At 44.6% G+C, this 13,645-nt stretch overlaps 1 protein-coding gene and 1 long non-coding RNA gene across 2 annotated transcripts in view; one reads left to right on the top strand and one right to left on the bottom strand.

Annotated features, from left to right (window-relative positions):
- The window catches only part of cd2ap (CD2-associated protein), a 57,024-nt gene that overhangs the window by 8,885 nt on the left and 34,494 nt on the right, over positions 1-13,645 (top strand). The window contains 4 exon segments of the mRNA XM_084700635.1: positions 340-497; positions 4,659-4,809; positions 10,455-10,555; positions 11,880-12,027. Coding sequence (XP_084556761.1) covers positions 340-497; positions 4,659-4,809; positions 10,455-10,555; positions 11,880-12,027 — 558 coding nt within the window.
- Positions 4,959-13,378, bottom strand: LOC146287586 (uncharacterized). Its single transcript, XR_014758517.1, has 3 exons — positions 13,289-13,378; positions 5,710-5,813; positions 4,959-5,044 (listed from the first exon to the last, which is right to left on the bottom strand). It is a non-coding gene; the product is annotated as an uncharacterized LOC146287586 (long non-coding RNA).

Genomic DNA, 13,645 nt, shown 5'->3' with positions numbered 1-13,645 from the left:
CCGGATCAATTTCCCGCCGTACCAAAAAAAGGATGTTGTGTCCTTGGGCAAGGCACTTCACCCTACTTGCCTCGGGGGGAATGTCCCTGTACTTACTGTAAATAACTAAATATATAATAGCTAAATGACTAATGTAAATGTGCATCTGAGTGAGTTTATTAGCCTAACCTTAGTTTGTTTCTCCCTCTGTTCAATTATGCTTCCCTGCCCTCTCCTCCTCCATCCTCCACCCCCTCCTCCTTCCCCTTCTCCACCCCCCCTCCTCCTTCCCCTTCTCCCTACCTCCTCCACCCCTCCTCCCTCCTCCCCTCCTCCCCTCCTCCCTTACTCCCCCTGTAGAGGTGGTGGTGGTGTACGAGTACGCAGCGCAGCATGAGGATGAGCTGACCCTGCGTCTTGGAGAGGTGATCAGGAGCGTGTGCAGGGTGGAGGAGGAGGGCTGGCTGGAGGGAGAGCTGAGCGGCAGGAGAGGACTCTTCCCAGACAACTTTGTAAAGGTGAGAACAGCAGACCCCTCTACCTGTCCAGGGGCTTCATGTATAAAAGATTGCGTACCTTTCATACCAGAAGATGGCGTACGGACAACACTTGAAAGTAGAAAGTACCTACGCACAGGTCCTGCGCACCTTTCCTTTATAAATCACAAACAACGTGAGATTGACCGCACGTGAACAGGCCACCGCCTTGCCTCCTGCCATACATAAATATGCAGATGGACTGTAAATGCACTCCTGAGGTCATGTCTTTGTCTGAATTAAAATGGCTAAACACGTGAGAAAATGTGTCCTGTTTGGCTGCCTGTCATCAGGTATTAGTGACAAAAGAAAGTCGGCGGAGTGGAAAACTGTCACTATTTGCGCCCTTACTTGTTTTTTTCCTGTAGCACTTTGCGATTTAGCTAAATATAACGTGCATTACAAATACAATAATAATAATAATTATTATTATAGGGTAGGGCTGGGCGGTATGTCCTAGTGTAAACACTGACGGTATCGGTATTTATCACGATGTATTAGTTATTCTTAAAATATCATGACGATGTAATCCGCACTGCAGCGGCTAATCTACCGCACTCGGACGGATTTGGATTGGGTAACTCCGGTGTGTCACTGTCACAAGTTGAATTTTCCAAATTTTGCAGCATTTAATTGCCATGGAAGATCGACTTCTCAGTAGCCTACGCATTCAACAGTAGCCTACCTTTATGGGATCGCAATAAATAAATAAAAATATTTGTAGAGTTAGCTCAAGCTATAAACAATTATAACATGGCTGAATACTCGATTCTGTTCGCCTACAATAAACATGCATTTCACAATTCTAAACAACCTGGCATTGGATCTGTCAAACGCATTCTGGTGAATTCATTTTCGCCTCATGCATGGATTTCAGGTGGTGAAAGAGATTGCTAGTGTTTCCACCTTGGGTAGCACAATTCGACAACACAACTTACAGAGTAGGTTACTTATACATTTATTATATATTGTGATATCCATCATATGGCAAAATCCATATCATGGCACAACGCAATACCGGTATTCACGTTCATACCGGTATACCGCCCACCCCTATTATAGGGCCGTAAATGCTGTGGGTTCGGAGAACTGGACCATGGCAGAAATTAAGAAGAAATGGATCTGATGTAAAATGCGAATTTAGAATTGAGAGGTGGTGCATCGTAACAGCATGGCAGCTATAGGGTTAGTGTGACAAGCATTTTCCTGAGTGATTTTGTCGTTCGTTTGACACCCTCAAGTTTAGGGGGGTGGGTGGGGTTGTGCGATAGCCTAATGAAGGGAGACAGGAGTATTGGAATGGAAGGGAGAAAACAGGACATAGTAACACAGCGGATATCGCTATGAAAAAACAAAAATGAAAAAAACGCAGATAAGGCGGCAGGGGTGTATTGCTTTGGCGGTCACCTTAACTGTAAAGTGCTGTGGGAAACCCTGCCGTTTGGATTAGGGTATTTTGATGTGATCATCCACATTAATGATCAAACTTTTTATTTTATTTTATTGTCAACGTCATAAAAAGTATCACAGTAACTGTAGTGGAAACCTTTTGTAATGTTTAGTGAGTTTTGGCAGTTTCAGTTAGAATTCGCCATGTTACAGAGCCAAACAAGACTTTACGGATGGTCCGCACATTCTCACGTCTGCTCAAAAGTTTGCTGACGGCAACACATTCTCACGTCAAGTTAATTTTTTATACATCACACCGTGTGCGCAAAGCGTACGCAAGCTTTTTGTGCGTACGCAATGTTTATACATGAGGCCTCAGGTGTGTCCAGGTGACAGTTGACCATGGAGAATGAAATAGAGCTGGCGCCCTCCTCCCACTCTCTCTCTGTCACTCTCTCTCTCTCACACTCTCTCTCAGTCACACTCTCTCTCACACTCTCTCTATCTCACACTCTCTCTCAGTCACTCACTCTCTCTCTCACACTCTCTTTCTCTCAGTCACTCACTCTCTCTCTCACACTCTCTTTCTCTCAGTCAGTCACTCACACTCTCTCTGTCACTCACTCTCTCTCTCACACTCTCTCTCACACACACACTCACTCTTGTTCCAGACTCTGTGCTTCTTCCTGTCTTTTCTCAGTAACTCCTCCCTCTCTGTTAGTAGAGAGACCTGATGATGTCAGACCTCCTTTTTGGCTGTAATCCCAGGTTGTTAGATAGGTAATCCTCCAAGGAACCTGTTGTGAGATAGGTAATCCGCTAAGAAACCTTGGACTAGGTAGACTATCTTGCTGAACTTTACTCCCGGATTTAGTGTCTCTGTGTGTTCCCTCCACCTCAGTGAGTGAGAGAGTTCTTCTGGGGAAGCATGTCTGAGGACTCGGTAAGGATCTTAGCACGGCCCTGGGGAGGCGAGGCCTCGTAACGTGTGAATGTGTGTGCTGGGTTAGCAGCTATGCTAGGTGCTGGCATAGCTGTATGTGCTGTGCTAAGTGCTAGCATAGCCGTGTGTGCTGTGCTAGGTGCTAGCATAGCTGTGTGTGCTGTGGAGGTGTTTACAAGGTTTCTGCTCTCAGCACTACCAGCTTCTCTTCTTTGCGTTTCTCTGGCAACTTCTTCATTGTCAGGAAGTTGTTGAATTTGATTGAATTGTGTTTTTGTGAGGGAATTCAGGGAGTGCTACTTGAAAATGTGAATGTGTTGCATTTCTCTAGCATAGTGCTCTGGGAGGGACTGGGCGTGTCTACACAGCTAGTAAAGGAGAGGGAGTGGGCGTGTCTACACAACTGGTATAGGAGAGGGAGTGGGCGTGTCTACACAACTGGTATAGGAGAGGGAGTGGGCGTGTCTACACAGCTGGTATAGGAGAGGGAGTGGACGTGTCTACACAGCTAGTAAAGGAGAGGGAGTGGCTGGTCTACACAGCTGGTATAGGATGTGTGGGTGTGTACGAGGGTGTGTGTAAAGGAGGGGAGCATAGGCATCAGGGAAAATATGAAATATTTTACCTCTGATGTTGAACTGGGACTTAATTATGACATTTAGAGGTCACAACTTGCTTTATGTTGTTGGTGAAGGCAAGTAGGCATGTTGTCATGGAAATTAGAGGCAAAGAGTGAAGACTGTTCCTCACTTCACCTAATTGCAGTCAGTCACATTCACACACACACACAGTTTTCCTGCATGTGTAGTCAGGACAGCCATGGTAGTGTGTGTTGGACAGTGAGCCTGCCTAGCCCTGTCCAGGACTGACGACCAGGCCGACATCTTGGCTGAGTGTTGTCACAGGGGAGTCTGCTGACCTTCTTCCGATCGTTCACCCAGGGATTGAAGATCTACTTTTACAACTTTGCGGTGGTAAATGGGAGCGCTGGTTTGGAGGACAACGTACAAGGCTTCATTTTACGCCTCAGTATCTTGTTGCTGTAGCTCATATTTGTTTGGTGAAGTGGATTGCACAATTTAGAGAGATGTGGGGGAAAAAGGAGGGAGAGAGAAAGGAGGGCTTCTTTGAGCATTCCTGAGAGATTCCAGAGAGAAAGAGGACAGGACTATCTGGCTGCTGTCCTATTTTGGAGGGAAGGAAGGAGGAAGAGTCTAGACAGTCTACACAGCGGCTAGAGAAGCCAGTAGTCTCATCACCTGGTCTAGTCGTGTGTGTGTGTGTGTGTGTGTGTGTAGATGTGTATGTGTGTATGTATGACATTGTATGACTATGTTTAGCTTGTGTTCTGCTCCTCTCTCTTACCAACTGTCTCTAGAGGAGGGGATCCCTCTCTGAATTGCTCCTCCCAAGGTTTCTTCCATTTTTTCTCCTGTTGGGAGTTTTTCTGGGAGTTTTTCCTTGTCTTCCTTGAGGGTTTAGGTTGGTTGAGGGGCAGATCTATGGGCGTATGTGTAGCCCTCTGTGACATGCTTGCGTGTAAAAAGGGCTATACAAATAAATTGTATTTTATTTGATATGTTAGTACTAATATACTCTCTGGGATGATTGGTAAGACTTGTTCTGTATCACTTTCTACTTTTTTCTGTAAAATATTTTTTCTTCCCCTGACCAAATCTGAAGACACAGAAGAGATCTTGCTGTGAATTGTTTCAACCATGGATGTATTGTCTTTTTCCATGACCATGTCTTTGGCGTCAGGAGCGATGTTGTGAGAGTGTTATCCTCTGATGTGCTCTTCTGTGCTGCAGGAGGTGAAGAGGGAGGAGGTGAAGGAGGAGGCTGTGCGCAGGGAGAAGAGTGGAGCAGGGAATGTGGCCAACCTGGTCCAGAGGATGAGCACTTATGGTCTTCCAGCTGGGGCCTTCCAGCCCAGCTCCCAGCCACGCACGCCCCGCAAGAGTAAGGCTGTGTGTGTGTGTCATGTTTAGGGCTGCAACAACAAATCCATTAAATCAATTAAAATTGATTATTAAAAGCGTTGGCAACTAATTTCATTATTGATTTGTTGTTTCGCGTGATTATCACACCACTCAATAAGTCGCAGAGATGTTGGAGTATAAAGAGAAAGTTTAGTTGAGCGTGGAGCGGAGGTCGAGGAAAGGCCATCGGAGAGACGTTGTTGAGTAACGTTGTTCTGAAACACATGGCGGAGGCAGAGAAATCAGTACGACCCAATTCATCCAAGGTGTGGGAGCATTTCACACTTAATACATTGAAAAAGTATGTTAATTGACCGAGATGAAGTTAGTTTCATATTCAACATTCGTCTCACATTCGGAAGACGCTACTTTGCAGCATCGGGTTAGGGACTGGGTGAAAACTACCCATACCATTTTGAAAAATGGTATTGGTAGAAAAAAATACTTTTATAATATTTTTTGAAATATAAAACGTCAAACAGACACCAGAATATCTTAACGATGTCTGGTATACTTCCAGAGCCTTTAAGGGCACAGTGAAGTGTGGGACGCTGTACCTTTAAGGGCACAGTGAGGTGTGGGACACTGTACCTTTAAGGGCACATTGAGGTGTGGGATACAGTGAGGTGTGGGACGCTGTACCTTTAAAGGCGCAGTGAGGTGTGGGACGCTGTACCTTTAAGGGCACAGTGAGGTGTGGGACACTGTACCTTTAAGGGCATATTGAGGTGTGGGATACAGTGAGGTGTGGGACGCTGTACCTTTAAAGGCGCAGTGAGGTGTGGGACGCTGTACCTTTAAGGGCACAGTGAGGTGTGGGACACTGTACCTTTAAGGGCACATTGAGGTGTGGGATACAGTGAAGTGTGGGACGCTGTACCTTTTAAGGCAGGGTTTTTCCTGCATAGATAACATTTTTGTGTGCGCCAAAGCCGTTTTCCTGAGCACCAATGACAAATCCGGAGCACCAAAGGCAAAAAAAGTCTGCATGAAAAGAAAAAAAACGCGTGCAATGCATGTCAGTGAATATGTTCTCAACAGAATGTTTCAAGCAGGCTACAGCCGAACCCTCGTTCTGTTTTGATCAATAGTAATCGAGTTGATAAGTGTGTCTTCTTGTCTAAACAACACGCAACTGTGAGGTGCGCGAATGAACAGAGTGGCCACTAAACTGTCGTTCCGCTGCGAGGGCCAGCCCGACGTGCACAAATACACCTGTACAAATGCAAATAGAATTTCCACTCAAAATGCTGACAAAAGTTTGATATATGATTTCAAGCGCAGCCTCCATTGGTATTCTTAACCTGGAATAATAATACATAGTGCAGTGTTTCCTCTATAGCAACATTTCTGCCGCCACGGTATCAGAAATCAGGATGTGCACCATTTTTGTCCGTCTTATCAGCAGTGATTGTTTGAGTGCATGTCGGAGAATTGCAAGGACACGCGCTTCACACCGCAATTGATTTTGCGTGTGTGCGTCTTTGAGAACTGTAAGTCGTATAACTTATGTTGTCAGTTTATGTGAGCCTGTTATTGTATAAATCTATAGTTCTTGCAAGTTTAAATCAAGTTATCTGGTGATTTTCGTTGTATGTATTCTTCCCCTCGTCATCCGGGGATCGGGTCGCGGGGGCAACGACCTAAGCAGGGAGGCCCAGGCTTCCCTCTCCCCGGCCACTTCCACCACCTCTTCCTGAGGGACCCCGAGGCGTTCCCAGGCCAGCCGAGTGACATAGTCCCTCCAGCGTGTCCTGGGTCTTCCCCGGGGCCTCTTCCCAGTGTATTCTTCCCCTGCTAGCTAAATTGCACGTCTGTTGATTCGGTAGCGATTTCTGCCCTTGCTCAGGTTTGTATTTAAGGTGCATTATTATGCTGAAGTAGTTTTAATTAGTAAAAAGTGGGTTTATTTTTATGTTTGCTGCAGAATGATTAGCCTATCAAGATCAAATGAAGCAGGCAGTGTAAATGCTTCAGAGTGGCCGACCCTAATCGATAGGCTACTCTTACAAAAAAGAAGTATATTAAAGTATACTATAAGTATACTAAAATATGGATAGTACACTTTTAGTTCACTTTTGATATACTTTTAAGAAGTATGCTTAGAAAATAGTTCACTTTTAATATACTTTTAAGAAGTAGGGAGTCAGATGGCTGAGCGGTGAGGGAGTCGTTCTAGTAATCAGAAGGTTGCCGGATCGATTCCCCGCCGTGCCAAATGAGTTGTGTTCTTGGGCAAGGCACTTCACCCTGCATGCCTCAGGGGGTATGTCCCTGTACTTACTGTAAGTCGCTCTTCCAGAGCGTCTGCTAAATGACTAAATGTAAATGTAAGTATACTTAGAAAATAGTTCACTTTTAAGAAGTATACTTACAAAATAGTTTACTTTTAATATACTTTTAAGTATGCTTTGAAAATAGTTCACTTTTGGTATACTTTTAAGAAGTATGCTTAGAAACAGGAAATGGTATACATTTCTTCTGGAGTAGGATGTACATTTTATATTACTATACAGCAAAAACAGTCAAAATAATTTAAAAGTACATTACAGGTTACATTTTTTAGATCCATCTCATTCTAATTATTCATGTCTATGAAAATGTATTATGCATTGCACATTGAATCTTTTTTTGTTACTGAAGCTGTAACCTTAATTACTGCTAAAACATTCTGAAGCCCTATACTCTTATACTAATAATTATCAATTGGAGTATTAATGGAAAAAAAACTAAAAAGCTACTTGAGAATTTGAAGGTTATACTGTCAAACTAACTGAAGAACGAAATAACGACGTGAAATAATGAAGATAGTGTGGCTCATTGCATCATTGGGTCAATTCCCATGATGCAAGGCGGTAAATAGTGTTTTTTTGTGTGGTAATTGTCATTGTTGTGCTGGTTTACCATTGTAACCATGAGTTAAATGACTGTTACGTTTAATGAGAAGAGCTGGACTCGTGAAAAATATATATGCCTGTGTAGTAGGTAGCTACTTTCAGAATCTGCAGTCTAACCATGTGACGCAAGATATGAGGTGTCTGAGAAGCCCCTTTTAATTTATTAGTAATTCATTGTAAAATTACATTTGTTTACTTCTTGAGGTACTTACATTAAGTGCACTTGAAAGTATTGCAAAGTATACTTTGAGGCTCTTTCGGAAGTATACTTCATGAACTGAAAGTGCACTACACAGGTTACTTCAGAGTATTCCAAAGTATACTTTGAAGTACTTTAGTGCACTACACAGGCTCTTTTATAGTATTCAAAAGTAAACATTGAAATAAACTAAGTGCACTTTAAAGTTTACTAAATTACCTAAAAAGTGGACCAATTCAGTTTACTTAGTACAAAAATAGTATATAAATAAGTACACTGCTAGTATACTTTAAGTAACAGGATAATAGTATACTTTTTACATTTACATTTATTCATTTAGCAGACGCTTTTATCCAAAGCGACTTCCAAGAGAGAGCTTTACAAAGTGCATAGGTCACTGATAATAACAACAAGATAGCCCCATAGCATTGCGGGTAGCCAAAACAAGAAGTACATATTGTGAACAACCCAAAAATAAGTGCTAAAGGGAAGAAACCATAAGAGCATGTAGTTAAGCAAGTTACAATTAAACAACATGAATCTCTAAGTGCAAGTGTACCTGTAGGAAAGCAATAAAAAAATAGGATTAACTAAAATAGAATAGAATACAACAGTTTAAATCAGCTACCACTAACCAGCAACAGTCTAAGCAAGTCATTCAGATCCTTGAGGAAACTAGCATTGGGTTGAGCAAACCATTCCTAAGTACCGTTGTACTCCCGAAACAAGTGCGTCCTGAGCCTTCTCTTGAAGGTGGAGAGTCTGTCTCTGATGGAGGTGGGGAGTTGATTCCACCACTGGGGGGGCCAGGCAGGAGAAGAGCTTTTTATACTAAGTATACTTACAAAATAAACTTATAAAGAAGTATACTTATTTTTTGTAAGGGTAGGCTACTGACCAATTACAATAAGTTGTTACGTCAATTATTAATTGGCAGCTTTTATACCATTTAGAACGTACTTTATGAGTGTATGGTGTCTTTAAGTAGCCTAACTTAATTGCTTTGTGGAAATAGGACAAATATATGAGGTATATATATATATATATATATATTTTGAGCACCAAAGACCCATTTTGACCCAGGAAAAACCCTGCTCTAAGGGGGCAGTGAGGTGCGGGACGCTGTACCTTTAAGGGGGCAGTGAGGTGCGGGACGCTGTACCTTTTTAAGGGGGCAGTGAGGTGTGGGACACTGCACCTTTAAGGGGGCAGTGAGGTGTGGGACACTGCACCTTTAAGGGGGCAGTGAGGTGTGGGACACTGCACCTTTAAGGGGGCAGTGAGGTGTGGGACACTGTACCTTTAAGGGGGCAGTGAGGTGTGGGCCACATTGTGGGTAGTTAGCTACGTTTTCTGTTCAAAAAGTTATGTCTTTGTTGGCCAACTTGAATAAATGACACACAAAGCTGTGTGCTAAAAGGTTGAAGTTTGCCAACCTCCCGTCTTTACAGGAGCATTTGTGCGAGTGCAAAAAAAACTATTGTGGCGCAACATAGTCATTTCTCTACAAATGCTGGCTAATTACACAGTAGTATGTGCCTGCTATGAGCTGATAACCGGTCCACCGTTCTATCCAACGTTATACAACTAATTAAACGTGATCTTTAGACTCTTAACTGTAATGCAGATTTTTAGTTAATATTAGCCGTCAACCACTCCTTTTGTGAGACCCGAGTGAGACACTCGAGTGTAGATGATGATACCCACGCAGTCACTCACAGACCCTCACACTCACAGACTCCCCCCCTTCACACTCACAGACCCTCACACTCACAGACTCCCCCCCTTCACACTCACAGACCCCCCCCCCCTCACACTCACAGACCCCCCCCCCTTCACACTCACAGACCCCCCCCCTTCACACTCACAGACCCCCCCTTCACACTCACAGACCCTCCCCCCTCACAGACCCTCCCCCCCTTACACTCACAGACCCCCCCCCCCTTCACACTCACAGACCCCCCCCCTCACACTCACAGACCCCCCCCCCCTTCACACTCACAGACCCTCCCCCTTCACACTCACAGACCCCCCCCCCTCACACTCACAGACCCCCCCCCTCACAGACCCTCCCCCCCTCACACTCACAGACCCCCCCCCCTTCACACTCACAGACCCTCCCCCTTCACACTCACAGACCCCCCCCCCTCACACTCACAGACCCTCACACTCACAGACCCCCCCCCCTCACACTCACAGACCCCCCCCCCTCACACTCACAGACCCCCCCCTCACACTCACAGACCCCCCCCACTTCACACTCACAGACCCCCCCCCCTCACACTCACAGACCCCCCCCCCCCTTCACACTCACAGACCCTCCCCCCCTCACACAAGTTTGCCAACTCTGGTTTTTCAACATGAAAAAAGTAAGACTAGAAAAGTCACATTTGAGAAGTTGCATGGTCTTAAAAAAATGTTCGCAGTCTAGAGCCCTGCCCTCACACACTCAGGAATGCCTTTATTCATTCTCCTGCTGTCGCAGACTTGATTAACTGGTGTGTGTGTGTCCCTCTTCCTCTCCTCCAGAGCCTAAGCAGCGGCAGTGCAGGGTTCTGTTTGAGTACGTTCCTCAGAACGAAGACGAGCTGGAGCTCAAAGTTGGAGACATTGTTGATGTCACAGAGGAGGTATGCTGCTACTACACTAATACTACCACACTAGTACTGCACTACTGCTATAGGGGGGGGAGAAAGGGTTATAAAGAAATAAGAAATAATCCAGGTGGAAGAGAGAGAGAGGGAAAGAGAGAGGTATGTATAACTCCAGGTGTGGTCCAGGTGGAAGAGAGAGAGAGGTGTATATATAACTCCAGGTGTGGTCCAGGTGGAAGAGAGAGAGAGGTATGTATAACTCCAGGTGTGGTCCAGGTGGAAGAGAGAGAGAGGTGTATATATAACTCCAGGTGTGGTCCAGGTGGAAGAGAGAGAGAGGTATATATAATTCCAGGTGTGGTCCAGGTGGATGAGATAGAAAGGTATATATAACTCCAGGTGTGGTCCAGGTGAAAGAGAGAGAGGTATATATAACTCCAGGTGTGGTCCAGGTGAAAGAGAGAGAAAGGTATATATAACTCCAGGTGTGGTCCAGGTGGAAGAGAGAGAGGTATATATAATTCCTGGTGTGGTCCAGGTGGAAGAGATAGAGAGGTATATATAACTCCAGGTGTGGTCTAGGTGGAAGCGAGAGAGGTATATTTAACTCCAGGTGTGGTCCAGGTGGAAGAGAGAGAGGTATATATATATAACTCCAGGTGTGGTCCAGGTGAAAGAGAGAGAGAGGTGTATATATAACTCCAGGTGTGGTCCAGGTGGAAGAGAGAGAGGTATATATAACTCCAGGTGTGGTCCAGGTGGAAGAGAGAGAGAGGTGTATATATAACTCCAGATGTGGTCCAGGTGAAAGAGAGAGAAAGGTATATATAACTCCAGGTGTGGTCGAGGTGGAACAGAGAGAGGTATATATAACTCCAGGTGTGGTCCAGGTGGAAGAGAGAGAGAGAGAGGCGTATATATAACTCCAGGTGTGGTCCAGGTGGAAGAGAGAGAGAGAGAGGTGTATATATAACTCCAGGTGTGTGGTCCAGGTGGAAGAGAGAGAGAGAGGTGTATATATAACTCCAGGTGTGGTCCAGGTGGAAGAGAGAGAGAGAGAGAGAGAGAGGCGTATATATAACTCCAGGTGTGGTCCAGGTGGAAGAGAGAGAGAGAGGTGTATATATAACTCCAGGTGTGTGGTCCAGGTGGAAGAGAGAGAGAGAGAGAGGTGTATATATAACTCCAGGTGTGTGGTCCAGGTGGAAGAGAGAGAGAGAGAGAGGTGTATATATAACTCCAGGTGTGTGGTCCAGGTGGAAGAGAGAGAGAGAGGTGTATATATAACTCCAGGTGTGTGGTCCAGGTGGAAGAGAGAGAGAGAGAGAGGTGTATATATAACTCCAGGTGTGTGGTCCAGGTGGAGGAGGGCTGGTGGAGTGGCTGTTCGGCTGGAGGGAAGTCTGGACTCTTCCCCTCCAACTTTGTCAAGGAGGTGGAGACGGGCGAGGACGGAGAGATGAACGACCTGACAGACGAGACGGGTGAGTCACCTCAGGGTCACAGAGGTCACCTCAGGGTCACAGAGAGGGGATGGGATCATCTCCCCACCTCCATCAGAGATACTGTGTCTCCACCTTCAAGACAAGGCTAAAGACACACTTGTTCCAGGAGTACAACGGTACACTCAAGCACTTTTGAGGATCATGTTTTTTAATTGTAGTTTGTTTAACTACATGCTCTTCTGGTTCTACCCATTGGCACTTATTAAAGTTCAAGTATTTTATTGTCAGATGCACAGAACAACACAGGGTCAGACTGGGCACTGAAATTCTCTTAGGAGAAGACAACGCAAACCAACCTGGCACAACATAACATAAGTACACAGAACATAGATTACATCTATGATAAGCTCAAATATAGTAAACCTCTGAATATACAAACAATATTCAATACAGTATACTTAACCTCTTAATACACATAATAACCTATACTAACCGAAGACAAGTGAAGTACAAACGTGCAGTATTGCTGATAGAGGGTACTGTAGGTTGTGCTTCTTTGCAGGGTGTGCTCTCGGTTGCAGGTGGGTCCGTTTTCCCATCTAGTGATATTTTCAAGCATTTAGCCTAGCTACTCATATTGGATAATTCATTAAGAACACCCTTTAAAAAAGTGAAACGTATTTGAAACAAGCGAACCCCCTTTGGAACAGGCTACTGCAACAACGTTGTCACTGGCAGTATTTCAGATGGAATTGCGGTTCAAACAGTACCGTCTGTTAACTGAAAATATGCCCCCCCAAAACGTAAATACGTTTGACATTAATTTAGGGGGACATGGCTAATTGAAAAGAAGTTTGCTAGAAGCAAACTAGCTGCTGTTACTAGCCACACTTCACTGATTGTTTGAAAGCGCCGGAAATTAGAATGTTTCTTTTGACATAATAAAGTTTAGCCATAGCTGTGGCATTGAAGGCAGTAACCTACTAATACAAACTGCCTGTGGGCGAGCCGAGTCTGACTCAGACTGAGTGAGGCTAATGTCAAAACAAGACGCGGTCTCACTCACATTCCAAGTTTTACACATACCACAAAAATATACTGACCCGCTGGCTGTCTTCGCAATCTCAATATCTATACTAACACTGCTCTCCATTTTGATGTAGAATTGACCCTGGTACGAAATTAAGAAAATACTCATCAGACGCAGATCGACAACACTGTGGACCACAGTGTGGTTGCTGCTGCAATCGTCAATGGAGGCCGACGGGTCTCTCACGTAGCAAACAAATCAAAGTTATTACAGCAACCTACATTAAAATCTCACCACCTGGCTGTCTTCACAATAGTCATATTGTCATAACATTTCCCTCTTTCAGTTTTTTAGTGTAAAATTGAACTATAACTTATCACCCTGGCCTCTTTGCTTGTGGTGTTTCTGCAGCTCCCTTGCAGTAAAGCAGTTAGCCTTGCTATCTCCCACAAGTTAACGAGCTGCTGAACTAATGTTCTGCTAGAGGTAGTCACGCGAGTTTTCGTGACGTTAGTGACGTCAGTAGCGTCAGTGACTGTGGCTAGCAAGTTAGCCACCGTTAGCTTCACTTTTGCCACAAAAACTTAATTCAAACCTAAACCGTGCAACGGAACATAAATCCCGATAGAACCAACACAATCGTGACCAAGA

This window comes from Hypomesus nipponensis, chromosome 6 (genome assembly GCF_054491055.1).
Source record: "Hypomesus nipponensis isolate SF chromosome 6, ASM5449105v1, whole genome shotgun sequence".
Taxonomy (NCBI): Eukaryota; Metazoa; Chordata; class Actinopteri; order Osmeriformes; family Osmeridae; genus Hypomesus; species Hypomesus nipponensis.
Note: the sequence above shows the minus strand (reverse complement) of the source record. Positions and strands in the feature narration are given on the sequence as shown.